The sequence below is a fragment of the Dipodomys ordii genome, unplaced genomic scaffold, assembly GCF_000151885.1.
Source record: "Dipodomys ordii isolate 6190 unplaced genomic scaffold, Dord_2.0 Scaffold45, whole genome shotgun sequence".
Classification (NCBI taxonomy): Eukaryota; Metazoa; Chordata; class Mammalia; order Rodentia; family Heteromyidae; genus Dipodomys; species Dipodomys ordii.
Window position 1 is genome coordinate 11,724,259 of NW_012267261.1, and position 18,805 is coordinate 11,743,063.

Consider the following 18,805-nt stretch of genomic DNA (forward strand, 5'->3'; position numbering starts at 1 on the left):
TGTGTGTGTGTGTGTGTGTGTGTGTGTGTGTGTGTTGGTCATGGGGGCTTGAACTCTGGGCCTGGGCGCTGTCTCTCTGCTCTTCAGCTTAAGGTTAGTAGTCTACCACCTGAGCCACAGCACCACGTTTGGCCTTTTCTGTTTATGTGGTGCTGAGGAATCGAACACAGGGCCTCACGCATGTGAGGCAAGCACTCTACCACTGAGCCACCTTCCTAACACCTGTTTTTTTTTTTTTTTTTAATGAAATGAACTTGCTTCTTTCCCATCACGAGGACACAGCCCAACTGTTTTTTGCAGAGGTTGGGAGGCCTGAAGCCTTCAGGCAAATACTTAATGTGTGCAGTTAAAAAGCAGCAGATAGACTGGTGCAAACAGCATGTAACTAGTTTGTGTTACCAGTCAAGCACAGTAACAATACCCTGACATGTTCTAATAATAAGCTTTGTGTGTGTAGTATTACTTGTAAAATATGAATTTAGGAAATGATCTGGAGTCAGTCATCCCCTGCATCCTTCTCTGTGCTCCATAACTTTTAGTCTCCCATGCTTGACTTTAGCCCCGGCCCTAGATCTATATTGGGTCTATGACAGCCAAAAGTTCATTTGATTTTTGTGACTAGTAAAACATTATGCTTTCTAACACTATATCCAGTTTACTAACTGTGCCTAGGTAATCCAGCTTTCCCAAGTTCATATTTGAGGTTTGCTTCTTCTTATCCCCATCAAGTGCTAAAATCTCTTGTGTTCTGTGTCTCTGTAAACAGCTCCCTCTAAGCTCCTATTTCCTTCTGCTTTGAATCTGCTTTGATCACAGAGGCTCCCTGGCCTTTCCTCTAGTATGGGAGGTGTGGGTGCCAGGGTCCACCTGGTACAGTTGCAGAACTTGTTGGATTCCTAACTGGTTCTAAGGCAGCCTCTGTTCGGGCTGTGCTCAAGGCACTGGGATTCCAAAATCTTCACTGGAAGCTCTCAGTATCCTGAGAGACTCCTCATTTTTTCTCAGCTCATCACTTGTTCTTATATTCAGTGAGGATAGAGTGAAATATGGATATTGGGCCTAAGCAATGCCATCTAGTCCCCACCACCATTTTAATGCCTTACTAGGTAACAAGGACATTTCACTCTATTGAAAGAACTACAGATGGGGCATAGGTTGTTCACAGAACTGCAGATATGTCATGGATTGTTAGATTCCAGGAAATCCCTACGCTTTAACCCTGATTGTTAAGATTGTTAGCTTGGGGTAAATCTCTATCCCTCATTGTTCCCCCTTGTTAACCTCTTACACCCCCTAGCTGTCTCCCTTAATTAACCCATAACTGGCTTATTTTGCTTCTGTGCCTGCATTTTCCTTGATGTGGTTTCTGCCTTTATAAGCTGTGTGCTAGCAACTTTTGGCACTGCAAGTCTTTTTGGAGACACGAATCAGCTTTCAGTCGCTGGCTTTTCAAAGGTTCTGGATCCGACCTCTCAAAATGTGGCTTCTCTGTATCTCGCTGATCAAATTCCATGTGACAGGATCTTCCTGGCAACTTGACAAAGAAGTTGATTTCATTGGCTATCTGGACAATTTTTGACAAAGGAAAGGTACAGGAGGTCCTAGGAAGACAGCTTTGGCCTTGATAAGGAAGAAAAGTCCCACGTGCATAAGATGAGTACATGAATCATCTTGGTCCTTGGGTTGATGTGATGAGAGAGGGACTTCACGTGAGGCAGACGTAGGAGGAATTGTGGGAGCATTTCTGGCTTTCAACAGGGTGTCAGGAGGCTTCTGGGCTAATGAATATTGTAGGAAATAATCCACACCTACACTAATTACTCTGTGGCTTTCTGTTTCTATTCTCCCACCACCAATGCTCATTCACCACCTCCAATTCTACTCTGCTGCTGCTGCTGCTGCTGCTACAGGGGCTGCAACTAACAGCCTAATAGCCCAGCAGCAACTAACAACCTAACTTGTTGGCTAGATCTCTTCTCCTTTCCCCTTTCCTCCTTTGCTTTCCTTTTGTAGACTATATAATCCTCATACCTTTTAGATTGCTTTTTAGTTCAGGAGGTAAGCAGGTATTATTTTAACTGCATTTCACAAATGAGGAAGTCAAAGACTTAGAGAGATTAAGTAATTTGCCCAAGGCCATGTATATCATCATCAGGTCTATCTGAGAGAAGATCGGGCTCTTGCCATATTACATTACGTTGATGCCCACCTTCAGTTCTTAAAGCTAATAGGAGAAGCAGAGTGTTATAGTGGGGAATAAGGTGTCTTGAAGTAAATGTCGGAGACCTAAGTTCCAGTCATGACTGAATCTGGCCATTTGGGTGCATCTTTCTCTTCTCGGCCTTCACCTACCACTTAAAACAGGTGGACTCTTCTGGATGGGCTGGCTATATTTCCTCCATTTCCGATAGGCTGTTAGACTAACTTAGTGACTTTTTGTTCTATACTCTGTATATTTAAGAAACCCATGCATTTGCTGTGGTTTAATCTCACAATCAGATCATGGGAATAGAAACTACCACCACATATGACAAGTGGTCTCAGGCTGGCAGTAACACCAGGTTGGAGAGCCACTTTCCACAAAATGTTCATGCATATTTTTTAAAGGCATGTTTTAACAATACAAACGTAACAACTACTAAGCATGTAATCCTTGTTTAGAAAATACACATTGTGTTTGTGTGTACTTGAGTAGGGAACACAGGGCAGGGTAGCTAAATGAGGAAGGAGAAGGTATTTTATTTGCTCTGAAAACATTAGTATACACTAATGATGGTTTAGTACATACCAGTTTTGTTTCCTCAGATCTTCTGATTTAGACTAGGTGCAAAGGTGGCTACAAATATGGAGCTGTTTGTCTCATTTTGAAAAATCCAATAATGAAAACTTATTTATTACTGAAATTTAAAGTATAGATTAATAGAAAAATTGAGACATAGGAAATTTCATATATTTTATCATTAAATATAAAACCTACAGACTCTGATCTCTTATGATCCATGCCTTTTATTTGTAATGTTCATTAATGTACTAATTGCAGGAACATATTTTCTTAAAAATGTATCATGAAGATACAGATATAACTGTTTACATATGACGCATGTTGGTTACATGCTGGCAAACTTAAGCTAGAGCAATGTTCAGAAATTGTTACGTAAATGAGTGCTTGTCTTTGTCTTTTCTAGTTTATCTTCACCTAACTTCACACATCCTTGTGTATGCCCAACACTGAGTACCTATTTTCCATTCTCCATTTTTGCAGACCCTACTTCCTGAACCCTGTCATACTCAACTTCTTCTTTTGGGAGAACCAAAGGCTGTCTGACTCCTTCTAAGTTCTGAAAGTATATGATGTCATAAAATAAAAAGTGTGTGTGTGTTTGCATGCATGTGTGCGCACGCGTGTATGTGCACACTGGTCATGGGGCTTGAACTAGGGGCTTGGGGGCTGCCTCTGAACTTTTTTTGCTCACAGCTAGTGCTCTGCAACTTTTGAACCACAACTTCACTTTCAGCTTTTTTGGTGCTTAATTGGAGATAAGTCTTGAGGACTTTCCTGCCCAAGCTGGCTTCAAAATGTAATGCTCAGATCTCAGCCTCCTGAGTAGCTAGGCATTTGGCTAAATAAGAGGTTTTGTTTTAGTTGATCAAGATGTTTATTGAAACAGAGGAATATTTATTTAGCATAGCTTTGTTTTCTGTGTGAGGGCTATGTATTTTGTCATTCTGCTTACTGTTAGCTAGGAAGAGCTGGTCTAGTGTGAATGCTCTAAAATATTGGATTCTAAGGACTAACATGCATGGCAGAATGATTTTTTCCTGATGGTCAGAGACAAGTTCTAGAGGGAAGTGATCCTAAGTCATACTTAGAGTGAGAAGCCCAGAAGGAATATGCTGGTCAAAGTGGTATGGCAAGCATATGTACCAAGGACAGACAGTAGTTGGGTGCCCAGAAGCCAGGAAGAATGTAGAGCATGAGACATCCAGACCCAGATGCTTAGGATTCAATCTGTATACAACGTAAAACACTTTCCTATACAATCTGAGGGGTAGTGTGTTATGTGGCTGATGTATGAACTTGCATTTAAGTTGTGCTTTAAAAACAGACAAGATAAAAATAAACAAAAGGGGAAGAAACAGTCCAAGGATACAGTATAGCATGTGGAAATAATCAGGTAATATGTGCCATATCTGGGGGATGATTACAATTAAATTTGGTAGAGTCATGGTTTTCTAATAAAATGAGAAGGAAAAATAAGGTTAGTAAGCAATTTGGAGTCAAATTACTGATGCTGAAAGCCGGCAGCGGTAAGGTCCTTCAAGATTCAAGTAATGGAGCTAGAGATTCATGCTGAGGGCCTGTCAAGTCCCAAATGGAACAGGATATACTAACCCTTCTCTTAATCGTAAACAGATAATAAAGAGTTATATCAGATACCTAAGGAATCCCCCATCCCCATGTAGAATATATATACCAAAGGAAGGAAACAGTAAAGACAATACACCTGTAATCCTAGCAATTCAGAAGGCTGAGATTTGAGGGTTGAGATTCAAAGCCATCCTAAGCAGAAAAGTCCATGATACTCTTAACTTGATTTAACCAGCTAAAAGCCAGAAGTAGAGGAGTGGATCAAGTGGTAGAATACCCACTTTTTTTTTGTCGGTCGTGGGGCTTGAACTCTGGGCCTGGGCGCTGTCCCTCAGCTCTTCAGCTCAAGGCGAGTGCTCTACCACTTGAGCTACAGCGCCACTTCCTAGAATACCCACTTTGAGCAAAGGCTCTGAGTTCAAGCCCCAGTCAATTCCAGTACAATAAATAAATGAATAACTATATAATAAATGCAAAGCCCTACTATTAACACCCTTAAAGAATGATTTCAATTCTATTCCATTGGTCCTGAGGTCTGTTCTTGTGCCAGTTCTAAGCTGTTTTGATTACTATGGCTTTATAGTAGAGTTTGAAATTTGGTATTGATATTCCTCCAGCAGTGTTCTTTCTGTTGAGGATCGTTTTTGCTATTTGGGGTCTTTTATTGCTCCATATGAATTTTTGGATTGCCTCTTCTATTTCCTTGAAGAATGAGGTTGGAATTTTGATAGGAAAGTATTGCCATTTTCACGATGTTAATCTTTCCAATCCAGGAGCATGGGAGTTTTTCCCATTTTCTAAGTTCTGTTTTGATTTCCTTTTTCAAGTTTTTAAAGTTTTCATCATAGATGTCCTTAACTTCTTCGGTTAAGTTAATTCCTAGGTATTTTATTTTTTGTGGTGCTATTAAGAACGGAGTTGCTTTCCTAATTTCAGCCACATTTTTCTCATTTTTGGCATACAGAAAAGCCATTGATTTTTGAGGGTTAATTTATATACCTGCTACTTTGCCAAAGTTTTGAATCAGCTTGAGTAATTTGGGAGTGGAGTCTATGGGATTCTTTAAAAACAAGATCATGTCATCTGCAAAGAGGGAGAGTTTTATTTCTTCTTTCCCTATTTGGATGCCCTTTATGTTTACATCTTGTCTTATTGCTGTAGTTAGGCATTCTAATACTAGATGGAAGACAAGTGGAGAGAGTGGACATCCTTGTCTTGTTCCTGAGTTAAGAGGAAATGGCTTTAGTTTATCACCATTAAGTATAATGCTGGCTGTAGGTTTGTCATATACAGCCTTTATTGTGTTGAGGAATGTTCCATGGATTCCTAATTTTTCCAGAACCTTCATCATAAAGGGGTGTTGAATCTTGTCAAATGCTTTTTCTGCATCTATTGAGATAACCATGTGGTTCTTATCCTTGCTCCTGTTGATGTGATGAATTATATTAATTGATTTGCATATATTGAACCAGCTTTGCATCCCTGAAATGAATCCTGTTTGATCGTGGTATATGATTTTTTGGATGAATTGTTGAAGTCGATTGGCCAAAATTTTGTTGAGAAGTTTTGCATCAATGTTCATCAAAGAAATGGGTCTATAGTTCTCTTTCTTTGATGAGTCTCTGCCTGGTTTTGGAATGAGGGTTATGATGGCTTCATAGAATGTGTTCGGTAGTGAGCTTTCTCTTTCAATTTCATTGAAGAGTTGGAGGAGTATTGGTGTGAACTCTGCTTTGAAGGCCTTGTAGAATTCCTCTGTAAAACCATCTGGTCCTGGACTTTTCTTAGCTGGGAGGTCTCTTATTGCTGTTTCTATTTCAATGCTTGATATGGGCAAAGTTGAGGAAATTTTTAAGAAATGGAACAAAAGACAAATTGAAGTAACTCAGGACAATTTCAGGGAGGAAAGGAGGTGACTTTTCAGACAGAAAAGTCCACTTGCATGTTAATTAACAGAGGATATAGACGTTTTATAAACATCTTTCAGAGCTTTGGAGAGATCATAAAAATCAATCACCAGAATAGTTGTGGATTTATCAACTATACTACTTGGAGTTCTAGACAATGAATATGATTTCTAACCTAAAATTCTATACCAAGCCCAAATGATTAATTAAGTAGCAAAGTAGGGCAAAGGTAATTTCAAATATAAAACAACCCACTGAATTTTCTTTTGACCTAGTCTAAGAAAGCTACCAAATGAGAGTGCAAGACTCCTTCTGGAGTGAATCAGTGGACACACTTTGTCTTAAGATCCCCAATGATGCTAGCACATGGGTAAAACTAGAAAACAAAAGATGAAATGTATATTTTTAATATGAAGAGTTGTCCCCAAAACTGGTGTCTTAATTATCCTAGTATCTTCTGGCTTCCTTTGAGTGCGGTATAGAATAAAACAAAATCTGTCTGAATAAAGGGGACACAACAACAAAAACAACACCACACAAATACAAAAACATCTATTGAAAGATACATAATATCAGTGTGGTGTGGCCAGGGAAAAGCAATGAGAGAGAAACTTTTTTTTTCTAATTACCTCTTTGTTTCTTTTGGGTTTTGGGTAGAATGCAAGGTAGGAGGCAGGCGACTGGGATCAGTTAGGTAGTGATTACTATGTTCTTGAAATGCAAATAGGAGCCTGAATGGACACAAAGTATCTAGGAACAGACTGGAGGAATAGTTGCCTGGTCTGGTGACCAGGAAGGTGGGGGTTGGAGTGGGTGCCGAGAGAAAGGTCAGAGGGCAAGTGTCAGAGATGACTCCTTGCTTTCAAGCCTGAGTTAACAAATCTGAAGACACAAGAGTGGGAGATATTGGCTTCTGTCTGGCAGAGGAAGGAGGGTGGATTGCAAAAGAATGACAACAGGATGGGTGGCGGGGGAGTAATTGGAGGCAGCAAACAGATTTCACTTTCCTTCTGACCAAAGTCTTATTTTTACTGGTCTTAGCATGTGCCTTAGTATCCATCACTTTGACCTTATTAAGCACTGGGATAGCTTGCAGACAATTCAATGACAATTCCTCTGGAGTCACCAACTGGAGGCTGAGGTAGTGTAGTGTAGGGTATGGTGTAATCACTCAAGGATGCTGTCTTTCCTACAGCTACAGAGGAAAGCAAATAAAGTGGGGTGTGTGTAGGGAGGACGGGTGTTTCACAAAACTTTTAAGAGTCCTACTACTTAAAACAGCATTGAGTGAAATTACCTACCCCTCAAGGCCATTGAGTTCAAACGTTTAGAACAAACTGGTAAAGATGAGGTAATGGTAGTTAGTATTATTATACCAGCTGCCCTTTTTGACCCCTTTTTAAATTTTCTTTCCCCTAGACTTGGAAAATAGGAGGTTTACAATATTTAATACACAAAGCAGGGTTGTTGTTGTTGTTGTTTTTTTACCAAAAGGTATGCTAATATTTTATTTGATCTTTAGTCAACCATTTCAAGGCATTGTCTTCAGTGTCTGGGATTTATTGATGATGAAGCCAGACCCAGTGTTGTCCTCACAGAATTTTAGTTTTGTTCTATTTGTGTGTGTGTGTGTTTTCCACTCACAATCTTCTAGCTCTTTTCACAACGCTATATAAGTATATGTGCATGTATGCATTCATTTTATTATTAAGATATTTTCAGGAAAAATTTCACATTAAGTTTTTGTTTGATGTATCTACAAGGAAATAATTTCAAAGTTATACAGTCTGTAAGGCTATAAACAAAGAAGCAAGCACGCTTCCTTATTCTGACTTCCCTAGTTGTCCCCAGAAACATCTACTCCTATTGACCTTTTTATGTCTCTTTACTAAGATAAGCACATAGTTCCCATATTTCTAGGCTTCCTTTTGCTTGTTATTTATCTTTTAAGTTATATTTCATTATCATTTAAAAATTATATTTTTCTTATACTTAAGTAGTTGGGTAAAAGGGTTAGTTTTCAACAAATCAGTTTATAAGTACAACAGACCTTAATTGGTGTCTCTCCTTGAATCATTCTCTCCCATTTCTCCCTCTCCCTGCCCAAACCCTTCTCTCAATTTTCCTAGCTTTACAGGGTATGCATTGAATATTATGAATACATTCTTCCCCCCATTCCTCTCTTCATTCATCTACTTTATCACTGTCCCCTCTATCCCCTCTACATCTCTAATACTAGCTTCCTAGTTTTCACTTTGTTGGACTTTAGTTTTTCTTAGGAATTACAGCATTTGAATTCTCCCCTGCATATACCATATCCAGTTAATATATTTATGTACACCTGCAAACAATGCTGCATGTGTTTACTTATATATTTATAAATTACATATAGCTTCCACATAAGAAAGAATGCATTCTTTGTCTCTATGGTCATTACTTGCATATTTTTTTCTAGGTCCATTCATTTCTTTGCAAATAATGTAATTTCATTTTTCCTAACAGCTGAAGGAAATTCTAGAGAGCATATATACCACATTTTCTTGATCCATTAGTCTGGGTCATCTGGACTGTGTTCATACCTTGGGTATGGTGAATAGCAGCAATGAACAAGGTTGTACAAGTGACTTTACTGTGTTCTAATTTGTAATTTTTTTTTATAAATGCCAAGAGTGGAATTGCTGAATCACAAGGTACTTCTATGGTTAGTTCTTTGAGGAATCTCCACACTATAAGCCTCCATTTCTTAGAGAATAGAGAAGAGGATTTGAGAGACAGAAAGCTATGGACAAGTCAAGGGCCAGGTACATCAGACTATCAAACTTGGGTAGGACTGTTGAAATAGAAGCAGAAAATGTAAAAAATAAAAGTAATAAAGTTTTATTGAGAATTCTGTACAAAAGCATGGTAGAACTTCAGATGTAACTCAATGATAAGCAGTTGCCTAGAATACACAAAACCTGGATTCAGTAACCAGCACCACCAGAGAATAAAACATGTTAGTACCAGCCAGGTGTCAAGAGTCTAAATGCAGGTAGGGGCAGGGAGCACATGTGATAATATTATTTTAAAAAATAAGTGTGACTATCACAAAAATCTACAACCCTCTAGGGCACTTTATGTAAAATATAAAGAATAATTTCTATTTCTCAGGCCTCCCAAAGTTCTCTTTAGGTTTGAACTGAGGCTGCTTCATCCCTTAATCATGCTGCCAGGTTTCCTAATTCATCTCTATCAGGCTACTTCTCTCTTGTGCCAGTTTTCCTATAATTAATTACCTTGAACATCAACATCCTGCAGTGTGTGAAGTCCATCCTGGACCATACCATATTTCCTAAAACATCTTCAGGCCCTGGGTGATGTGTATCCTGCTCTTTCTAATTCCCCTCTTCCTTCAACTATGAGCTGAATGAATCCTAAGGCTTCTTTTCCTCCCATGGCCAAGATGATGCCATCTCATTTTACCCACTCTGCTTTTAGCCAGATGAACATCAAAGTAACTTAGGTATCACCAAAATTCCTCACCAATCACTTTTCTAAGTGTTGTCTATCTAAGTCTATTTGGGTAAAACATCTATCTGGCTTCTCCTGAGATTTGTTGAAGGACTGAGCAGACAAATCAGTCCTTATACACCTGTTGGTAAAGCCCTTTCATTTCTTTTTCTCTTTTGAATATAGTGATCTCTATCTTAGTTCTTGAACATCTTTCTCAGACCATCTTTTTAGTTACTTTTTGTTTCAAGAAGAGAATTAGCATTCAGGAGAAATAATACTCTCCTGCCTTCTTCAGTCCTCTCCACCAGGCTTACTAAACACTATTTGGATGGGTGGATCCTCTCAGTCTTAGCAACAACTCGGATAGAAATGGTTCCAGGATCCAGGGCTAGTTCCTTTGCTCAATCCTGGTCCCTCAGAATGGAGTTTCTTCTGCATTCTGTTTTCCTGCATTCTAATGTGTCATGATATTCTTTTCTGATTCTGACAGAGAGACATGTTCCTTACAGGGTGTTAGCTTTTCTCTAGAATACAGTATTTACACTATTATAGTATACATTTCTTTATATTTTAAAGTAAGCACTATAAAGTCATAAAATAGATCACTTCCATGATAGAAGAGGTAGTTGTTCAATCTTGGGTATATAAGATGAGTCAATACCTTCAAATTCAGGGATAATAAAAGCCAATATTCCAAGAACTAGGAGTCCTATTGAAAAAAAAACATTATGTAAAATTAAGAAAAGAGTCTGATCAAGTTTCCTATTTAGGATTGGTTCTAAATATTATTCTTGGGCAAGTAACCCTTCCAGTGAGCTTGGCCCATAAGTGTGCTCTGAATTAAAAGAAGCAGTTGGAGAATTAACATCTGCTCTTGACATAGAGAACAGAACTGGCATAATGGAGTGAGGTGTTATTTCACCTAGAGGAAATTCCAGAGTCCCACTGTTACTAATGGTTATATTCTTTTGCCTTCTGGAAGAATTTTTTTTTTAAATAGGTTCCAAAAACTTGCAAGGGAAAGGGTATAAAAAATGGACACATATAAATTCTGACATTTAATTACAAATGTGTAGCACTTTGGTCATTTGAAGGTATTTTTGCACTATGAATATCACACAGAATTTCTTCATCCTTGCTTTCCTGTATATGGATTTTTTCTCTGAAAAAAAAAGTAGGGAAAAGGTTGAGTGAGAGTTCATAGTAGAGCTACTTTCTTTTTCTTTTCATTATTATATTTAAGTAGTTGTACAAAGAGGTTGTCATTCAACAAAGCTGTTTATAAACACAATATATTTTGATCAATGTCATGCCTTTCAATGTTCTCATCCATCCCTCCCCTACCTACCTCCTTCCATCACTCTTCTTAATTTTGTAGGATATATATACATTGGATTCTTGGCTACATTCTACCCCTCTTCTCTTTATTTGTTTAATCCTTACCCCTTGACCCTACCCCACCTCTTTCAAGTACCTGCTTACTGGTGTTTTATTTTGCTGAACTTTGATTTTGTCTTTCTGAGGTATTACTCTATTTGAATCTTGAATCTACAATATCTCAATTAATCCATTTGTATATACTTGCTTACCACCCTGCGTATTTACTAATAAGTTTATAAGCTAAATCTAGCTTTTATGTTTAAAGGAAAACATGGGCCCTTTGTCTCTTTGGGCCTGACTTATTTCACTTAACGTAATTTTTCCAGATCTTCCCATATCTTTACAAATGGTACAGTATCATTTTTTTCTAATGGGTGAGTAAAATTCCATTGTGTATATTGACCATGTTTTCTTGGTTCATTCATCCATTGAGGGACATCTGGGTGGATTCTATACCTTGGCATGATGAATAGTGTTTCAATAAACGTGATTGTGCTCGTGGCTTTACTGCATTCTGGTTTATAATCTTTTTATTTATTTATTTTTTGGTCGATCAAGGGGCTTGAACTCTGGGCTTGGGTGCTGTCCCTGTGCTCTTCAGCTCAAGGCCAGTGCTCTACCGCTGGAGCCACAGTGCCCCTTTCCAGCTTTCTAGTTGTTTATTGGAGATAAGAGTCTCACGGACTTTCCTGCCCGGGCTGGCTTTGAACTGCAATCCTCAGATCTCAGCCTCCTGAGTAGCTTGGATTACAGGCTTGAGCCACTGGTGCCTGGGTAAATCTTTTGGGTAAATGCCCAGGAGTGGAATTGCTGGATCATAGAGTAGTTCTATGTTTAATTTTTTATTTCTTTTTTATTTTTAAAGGAAAAGCTAGAAATAAGGGAACACAATAATAATGGTGGTGTATGACAAACCAACAGCCAACATTATACTTAATGGTGAAAAATTAAAACCATTCCCTCTAAAATCAAGAATGAGACAAGGATGTCCAGTCTCTTCAATATAATGCTGGAATTCCTAGCAAGAGTAATATGGCAGGAGAAACACTTAAGGGGATTTATATAGAAAAGGAAGAAGAAAAAACTATTCCTCTTTACAGATGACACAATCATGTACTTAAAGAACCTTACTGACTCCTTCTATAAGCTACTAGAGCTGATTCAAATCTTTGGTAGAGTAATAGGGTAGAAAATCAACCTGCATCTGTGCACTTATAATCAGCTCCTCAGAAGGCTGAGATCTGAAGATAGCAGTTCAAAACCAGCCCACGCAGAAAACTCCATGAGACTCTTATCTCCAATAAACTACTAAAAAAAAAAAAAGCTGGAAGTGGTGCTGTGGTGTAGTGGTAGAGAGCTTGGCTTGAGCAAAAGAAGCTCTGGATTAGTGCCCAGGCCCAGAGTTCAAGCCTGGGGACCAGAGAAAAAAATCAACCCACAAAAATCAATAGCTTTTCTGTATGCTAGCAATGAGAAGATTGAGAGTAAAATCAGGAAAACAACTATCCTCAAAAAAATAAAAACTTGAGAATTAACCTAACCATAGATGTGAAGGACCTCTGTAGTGAAAACTTCAAATATGTAAAGAAATAAACTGAAGAAGACTTAAGGAAATGGAATGGACTGAAAGAATTAATATCATGAAAATGGCAATACTGTCCAAAGAAACCTACAAATTCAATGCAGTACCCATCAAACTCCAAACATCATTCTTCAATGAGACTGAGAAAGCACTCCAAAAATTCATATGGAACAGAAAAAGACTCTGTATGGCAAAAGCAATTCTTTTTCTAGGTTTTGATAATAGTATGGATACAGGTGACTAATTTAAAAACCATGAGTAAAAGCTAATTATTAAAGAGGTGTAGAGAAAGCAAGAAAAACCTGGCCTACACTGTTATCTAAGATTGGTTCAACAATCATCTTGATTTTTATCTGTGCTGTTGTTTCCCTCTGCAGATTTCCTGTCGCCTTCCTGCTGCCTTCCCTTTGTCAGCTCTTCCAAACCTTTTCTGAACCAAGTCTGGCAGGGCAGGCAGGACCTCTGCAAGCCTGGTTCCCAGGATCACTGGGACAGTCTTACTGCTAGAACCACACTGGCAAATGTCACCTTGTTTTTCTAGATAAATACTGGCACTCTGGGGTATCTGGATCTTGGGGTTATCACTCTGTTTCTACAACCAGATTTTTTGACTGAGGGTTACTTTGATTCCTGTGGCCATGCAGTCAAGTCCAAGATATTCGTAACACCCAGAAGGGATGGTGGTCCAGACAATTTGACTGCATCATTTGGTGAAAGTATTGATCACTGGGGACTCTCACATATTCTTTCATGCACACATTCATCCTTTCAGTAAATATTGCTGAAACCTACTGCATGTCAGGCGTTGAACTAGTTCCTGATAGCTCAATGGTAATCTTAACTAATGTGGTCTCAACCCTCCCTAGAGTTCAGTTTGGTTTACTCAATGAGACTTAGTAAGATAATGTCACAAATAGGTAAGCATAATCTGCACTAATGAAGAGAGAGTCTGGAGACCCACATGTGACAGCATAGCAGAATATCCTTCTAAGCAGAAAGCACAGTAGTTGCAAAGGCAGTCCACACATGCAGACTGACCATTATTTCAGGCACTCTGCCAGGTGCTCAGGTTTCCAGGGTGAATAGGTACAGGCTATGCCCACCTGTTAGGACCTCATGGATCTATTTTTACTGACCATGGCTTGATTTGCAATGTCCTCTGGGCATTGTGTGTTGGATGCCTTGCCAGTTATTTATAGAAAGGTCAGATTTTCCAGATTCTAACTAGCCTCAACTTCCTTTTTCTCCCTTCCTCTCTCTCTCTCCCTCCCTACTAGCTTATTTTTGCTGGTGTTTCAGCATACCTCAGGTCCAAGTTACAGACACTCTGGGATCAAAACTCTTTCAACAATACTGCAGCCAAGATTCTTACCTTTCCCCCATCTCTTCATTGTCTTCCCCCTCTGGTTTGGTGGTTTCTGAAAGAGACCAAAAAGATCCTAAAAATTGTACTCCTCATAAATATAAAAAGAATAACATTTGAAGGGTCATAGGTTTCAAAGTCTTAGGATTCAGAGAGAAATTGCTATGATCTTACATTTATAAGAGACAGTTACTACACTAATGCAATTTCAGGGGGACTAGGAAGAAATTTCTTCCACCTAGAAAGTAAAAGTCTTCTCTTGCTCACTGTGTCTAGATTCTAATATTAGAAATAACTTTTAAAAACCTTTATAGCTTTATCGTCGCTTAAATAACACTGGAAAGGGCAACACATTTAACTTTAGCAATCATTTAGTGATCAGAAAGGCTTTTGATTTTTTTGAAAGCAAGATTTAAAAGGTAGAAGAAGAGTCTTATACTTAAATGAATTGGCCACATGGTACTACCGAATACTGCACCGTGTTGCATGGACAGGCCAAAGTGGGAGAGAGTCCTCCCAAAGCCTACATTGCCAGCTATGTAGACTTGCTGTTGATGCAATTCCTCTTAGTTGACCTGACTGTTGTGTTAGTACTAGTGTCCCATTAGTTAGTTAGTTAGTACTAGTTGCCCATTAAAGGTTGTTAACTTGGATATCTCTGGACAAATTTATGAACTGCAAGAAAGTACTCAGTCTTGGGTATTCTGTTATAACTGCACAAAAGGAACTAAGATAGTTATTTCTTAGTTGACTAAGCTTCCAGACACTTTACAAATCTGGATAGATTCTAATACTATCAAAGTTCCTCTTAAAAATACTGGTTCCAGTCGGGCACCAATGGCTCACACCTGTAATCCTAGCTTCTCAGGAGGCTGAGATCTAAGGATCATGGTTCAAAGCCAGCCTGGGCAGGAAAGTCCATGAGACTCTTATCTCCAATTAACCACTAGAAAACCAGAAGTGGTGCTGTGGTTCAAATGGTAGAGCACTTGCCTTGAGCTGAAGAGCACAGGGATAGCACCAGACCCAGAGTTCAAGCCCCATGGCCGACAATAATAATAATAATATTAATAATAATAGTGGTTCCTAGTAAAAATAATGATGACAACTTTAAAAACCTGAAAAAGGGAATTAAAGCAGAAGTAAGGAAGTGGAAAAACCTCCCATGCTCCTGAATAGGGAGGATTAACATAATGAAAATGGCAATATTGCCAAAGGCTATCTACAAATTCAATGCAATACTCATCAATATCCCAACTTTATTCTTCAATGAAATAGAAGCAACCTCAAAATTCACATGCAACAATGAAAGACCCCAAATAGCAAAAACAAAATCCTTAGCAGAAAGAACAGTGTTGGAGGAATAACAATACCAGACTTCAAACTCTATTACAAAGCCATAGTAATCAAAACAGCTTGGTATTGGCACAAGAACAGACCTGAAATCTAATGGAATAGAACTGAAAACCCAGAAATGAACCCACAGACCTATAGCACCTAATCTTCAATAAGGAAACCAAAAAAATAGAATGGAAGAAAGTCTCTTCAGTAAATGGTGCTGGAAAAATTGGTTAAACACCTGTAGAAAATTAAAATTAGATACTTATATTTCACCCTGCACCAAAATCAAATCTAAATGGATCAAAAACCTCAAAGTAAAAGCAGACACCCTGAAAACATTACAGGAAGGAATAGAAGAAACTCTAGGTCTCCTTGGCACAAGCTGAAATTTCCTTAATAAAGATCTAGAAACACAAAAAATATCAAAGAAAGGTTGGACAAAGAAGACTGCATTAAACTGCAGAGCTTCTGCATGGCAAAGGACATAGCTAGCAAGATCAATAAACTCCCACGGACTGGGAGAAGATCTTTACTAGCTATACAACAGACAAGGGCCTCATATCTAAAATATACTTAGAACTCAAAATATTAAGTCACCCAACAGCAAATCCTCAAAGAAACAACCACCTCATTAATAAGTGGGCTAAAGACTTAAAGAGAGACTTCTCTGAAGAGGAAATAAGAATGGCCAATAAATACATGAAGAAATGCTCAACTTCTCTGGCCATAAAAGAAATACAAATCAAAACAGCATTGAGATTCCACCTCACTAGAATGGCTATAATCAAAAAATCTAATAATGACAGATGCTGGAAGGGATGTGGCCAAAAGGGAACCCTACTGAATTGTTGGTAGGAGTGTAAACTTGTTCATCCACTCTAGAAAGCAGTATGGAGGTCCCTCAAAAGGCTAAACACAGAACTCCTCTATGAACCAGCAACCTCACTTTTGGCCATTTACCCAAATGACCACAAACAAGGCCATATATATTAAAGCTACCAGTACAACTATGTTTATTGCAGCATTGTTCACCATATGGAAACAACCCAGATGCCCCTCAGTAGATGAATGGCTCAAGAAAATGTGATACACACACACACACACACACACACACACACACACACACACACACAATGGAAATCTATGCTTCCATCAGAAAGAACAACACTGCCCCATTTATTAGGAAATGGAAAGACTTTGAAAAAACCATATTAAATGAAGTTTACCCAGTCCTAAAGAAATTTAGGTCCCATGGTTTCCCTTATTTGCAATAATTAGTATACATATAGGATGATCTTAACAGATGAGCTGAAAAGCTCAAAAACCATGTATGAATGACCATATAAGGTGATAGTAAGTGAAATGAACCCCAAGATATGGACACAAGAGGTCTGTCTTTATTGTTATTGTTTTAAATGCATCACGTGATTTTATTTTATTTTTTGTTTTCTCTGTATGTTCTTTCCCCTGTGGCGTATCCCCTGTTGTCACTGTACTTTATTTTGGTAGCCTGCATCTTGTATATACATATGTCTAAACTGGGGGGGGGAGGGGAATAACAAAACGCTGAAACAAGGACACAGAATGACTCATTGCAACAAGGATACCCAAAGGACAGTATATTGGAAATGAAATTTACAACTTGAGGGGAAGGGGGACGGGAAGGGGATAGTGGGACAACAACAAGGAAGGGAAGGGGTAACAATGATCAGCAAGTAATATACTCATTGCCTTACTCATGTAACTGTAACCCCTCTGTACAGCATCTTGACAATTAAAAAAATAATGGTGCTTATAGTTCAATATAGTACTTAAATGTCTGTAGACTGACATGGAATATTATCCTTTCATATTCATGGCAAAATCAGCACCATAAAAATTCCCTTATTTAAAAATGAAAGCAGACAATAAAAGTGCAGACTGTACTTTTGAATTTAATTACAACTTTTAGCATTTTGAAGGGCAAATATGATGAGATCGCCAACTTTCCATTTTTAAACTCTGTGAAAGTTTCTGTTTAAATGTTGTTTAAAATGATCTATTTTGGAAAAGACACATGGTCTTTAAGAAATCACTCTTAGGTTTCTTCTAGGGAGCCTAGGTTAAAAAAAACAACCTGTTTGTTGTCTAGGCATTATTATCGACAAAGTTTGGTCACACAAGTCCATATGGGTAAACTGGTAGGGCAACTTCTGACTGGAAAAAGAATGATTCAGAGTTATAACTTCTCATATCTTCTCTTACTGACAGAGAGTACTGCAGAAAGGAAGATAGAGAGACTAGGGACTAGCTGTCCTAACCATGACATTCCTTTTTTATTCACTAAAATGATTTAAACAGGTAAGTAGTTGAGATATAGAAAAAAATTAATGAACAAACCCTGGACAGAAGTTTTAATGCCAGGTTAGTTAGTTTGAGACTAGTCTCTTCTAAGAAATGGATGAACAAATTAGGGAAGAGTTCCATTTTGGAAAATAATATCTCTGTGGATGGATCATGACTTTTTCATGTCTGTCTTGGAAGAGTTCAGTTCCTTGTGACTGTAAAACTGAATTCTGAGAAATGAATGAAATATTTCATCTCCTATTGACCAAAACAGAATAATTAAATTATCAATGGCAAAATGATCACCATTAGATTCTTAGCTGGCTGTATGTCAACTGAGGACCATTTCCAGCCTCTGAAATGATCCAAGTGACTTGAATTACAGCCTTTCTCAGAGCCAGCAATGATGGATCGACCTTTGTCAAGCATCAGAATGATTGTTCCCTTTTCTTCCAGCTAAGTTCTCTAACCCAACTGAGAAAAACTTCTATGGCTCAGGTGGAATCGTTTGTTCTCATCTGCATAATTCAAGCAAAAGTCAGTAATTCATAGTTCATCTCAAAGGCAGTAACTTAATCATCTATCCAGTCTCTTTTTCCATATAAGAAAATATACTATAGATTCCAAGATACAAGAGGCAGAGATATTGAAGGAGGCAATATTCTTCTTATCATGTATCCAATAGAAAGCACTGCTGATATTACAGAATTCAAACTTATAAACTATCTGGATGGTCTGATTATATGTGATACATGTCCTTCCTTCTATTGGCCATCAAGAAAGGAGTGAGTCAAATAGGCACTATTCTTTTGTCTTCTACCTTTCACCACTTGTAGCTTGATATGGCCCTCTTCTATGCACACCCATAACTTCTTCATTACCCTTCCAACACATCCTTTTATTTTTATTTTTTGTTTGTTTCTATCTTTAAAATTTTTTTATTCTCCTATGACCCAGCAATCCCATTTTTTGGAATTTACCCAAATTTACAAACAAGACCACATTAAAGCTACCAGCACAATTATGTTTATTGCAGCATTATTTAC

At 38.2% G+C, this 18,805-nt stretch overlaps 1 protein-coding gene across 4 annotated transcripts in view; it reads right to left on the reverse strand.

The window, feature by feature from the left end:
- Positions 1-9,137: 9,137 nt before the first annotated feature.
- Cd86 (CD86 molecule) overlaps positions 9,138-18,805 on the reverse strand; it is a 62,198-nt gene continuing 52,530 nt past the window's right edge. For 3 of the 4 annotated variants that reach the window (XM_013019483.1, XM_013019482.1, XM_013019481.1), the window contains exons 6-7: positions 14,103-14,148; positions 9,138-10,930 (exon numbers count right to left, since the gene is read on the reverse strand). In XM_013019483.1, coding sequence (XP_012874937.1) covers positions 10,831-10,930; positions 14,103-14,148 — 146 coding nt within the window. In that variant the 3' untranslated portion in view covers positions 9,138-10,830. Of the gene's footprint in view, positions 10,931-14,102; positions 14,149-18,805 lie in introns of those variants that run through there. The other variant, XM_013019485.1, reaches the window with a different exon arrangement.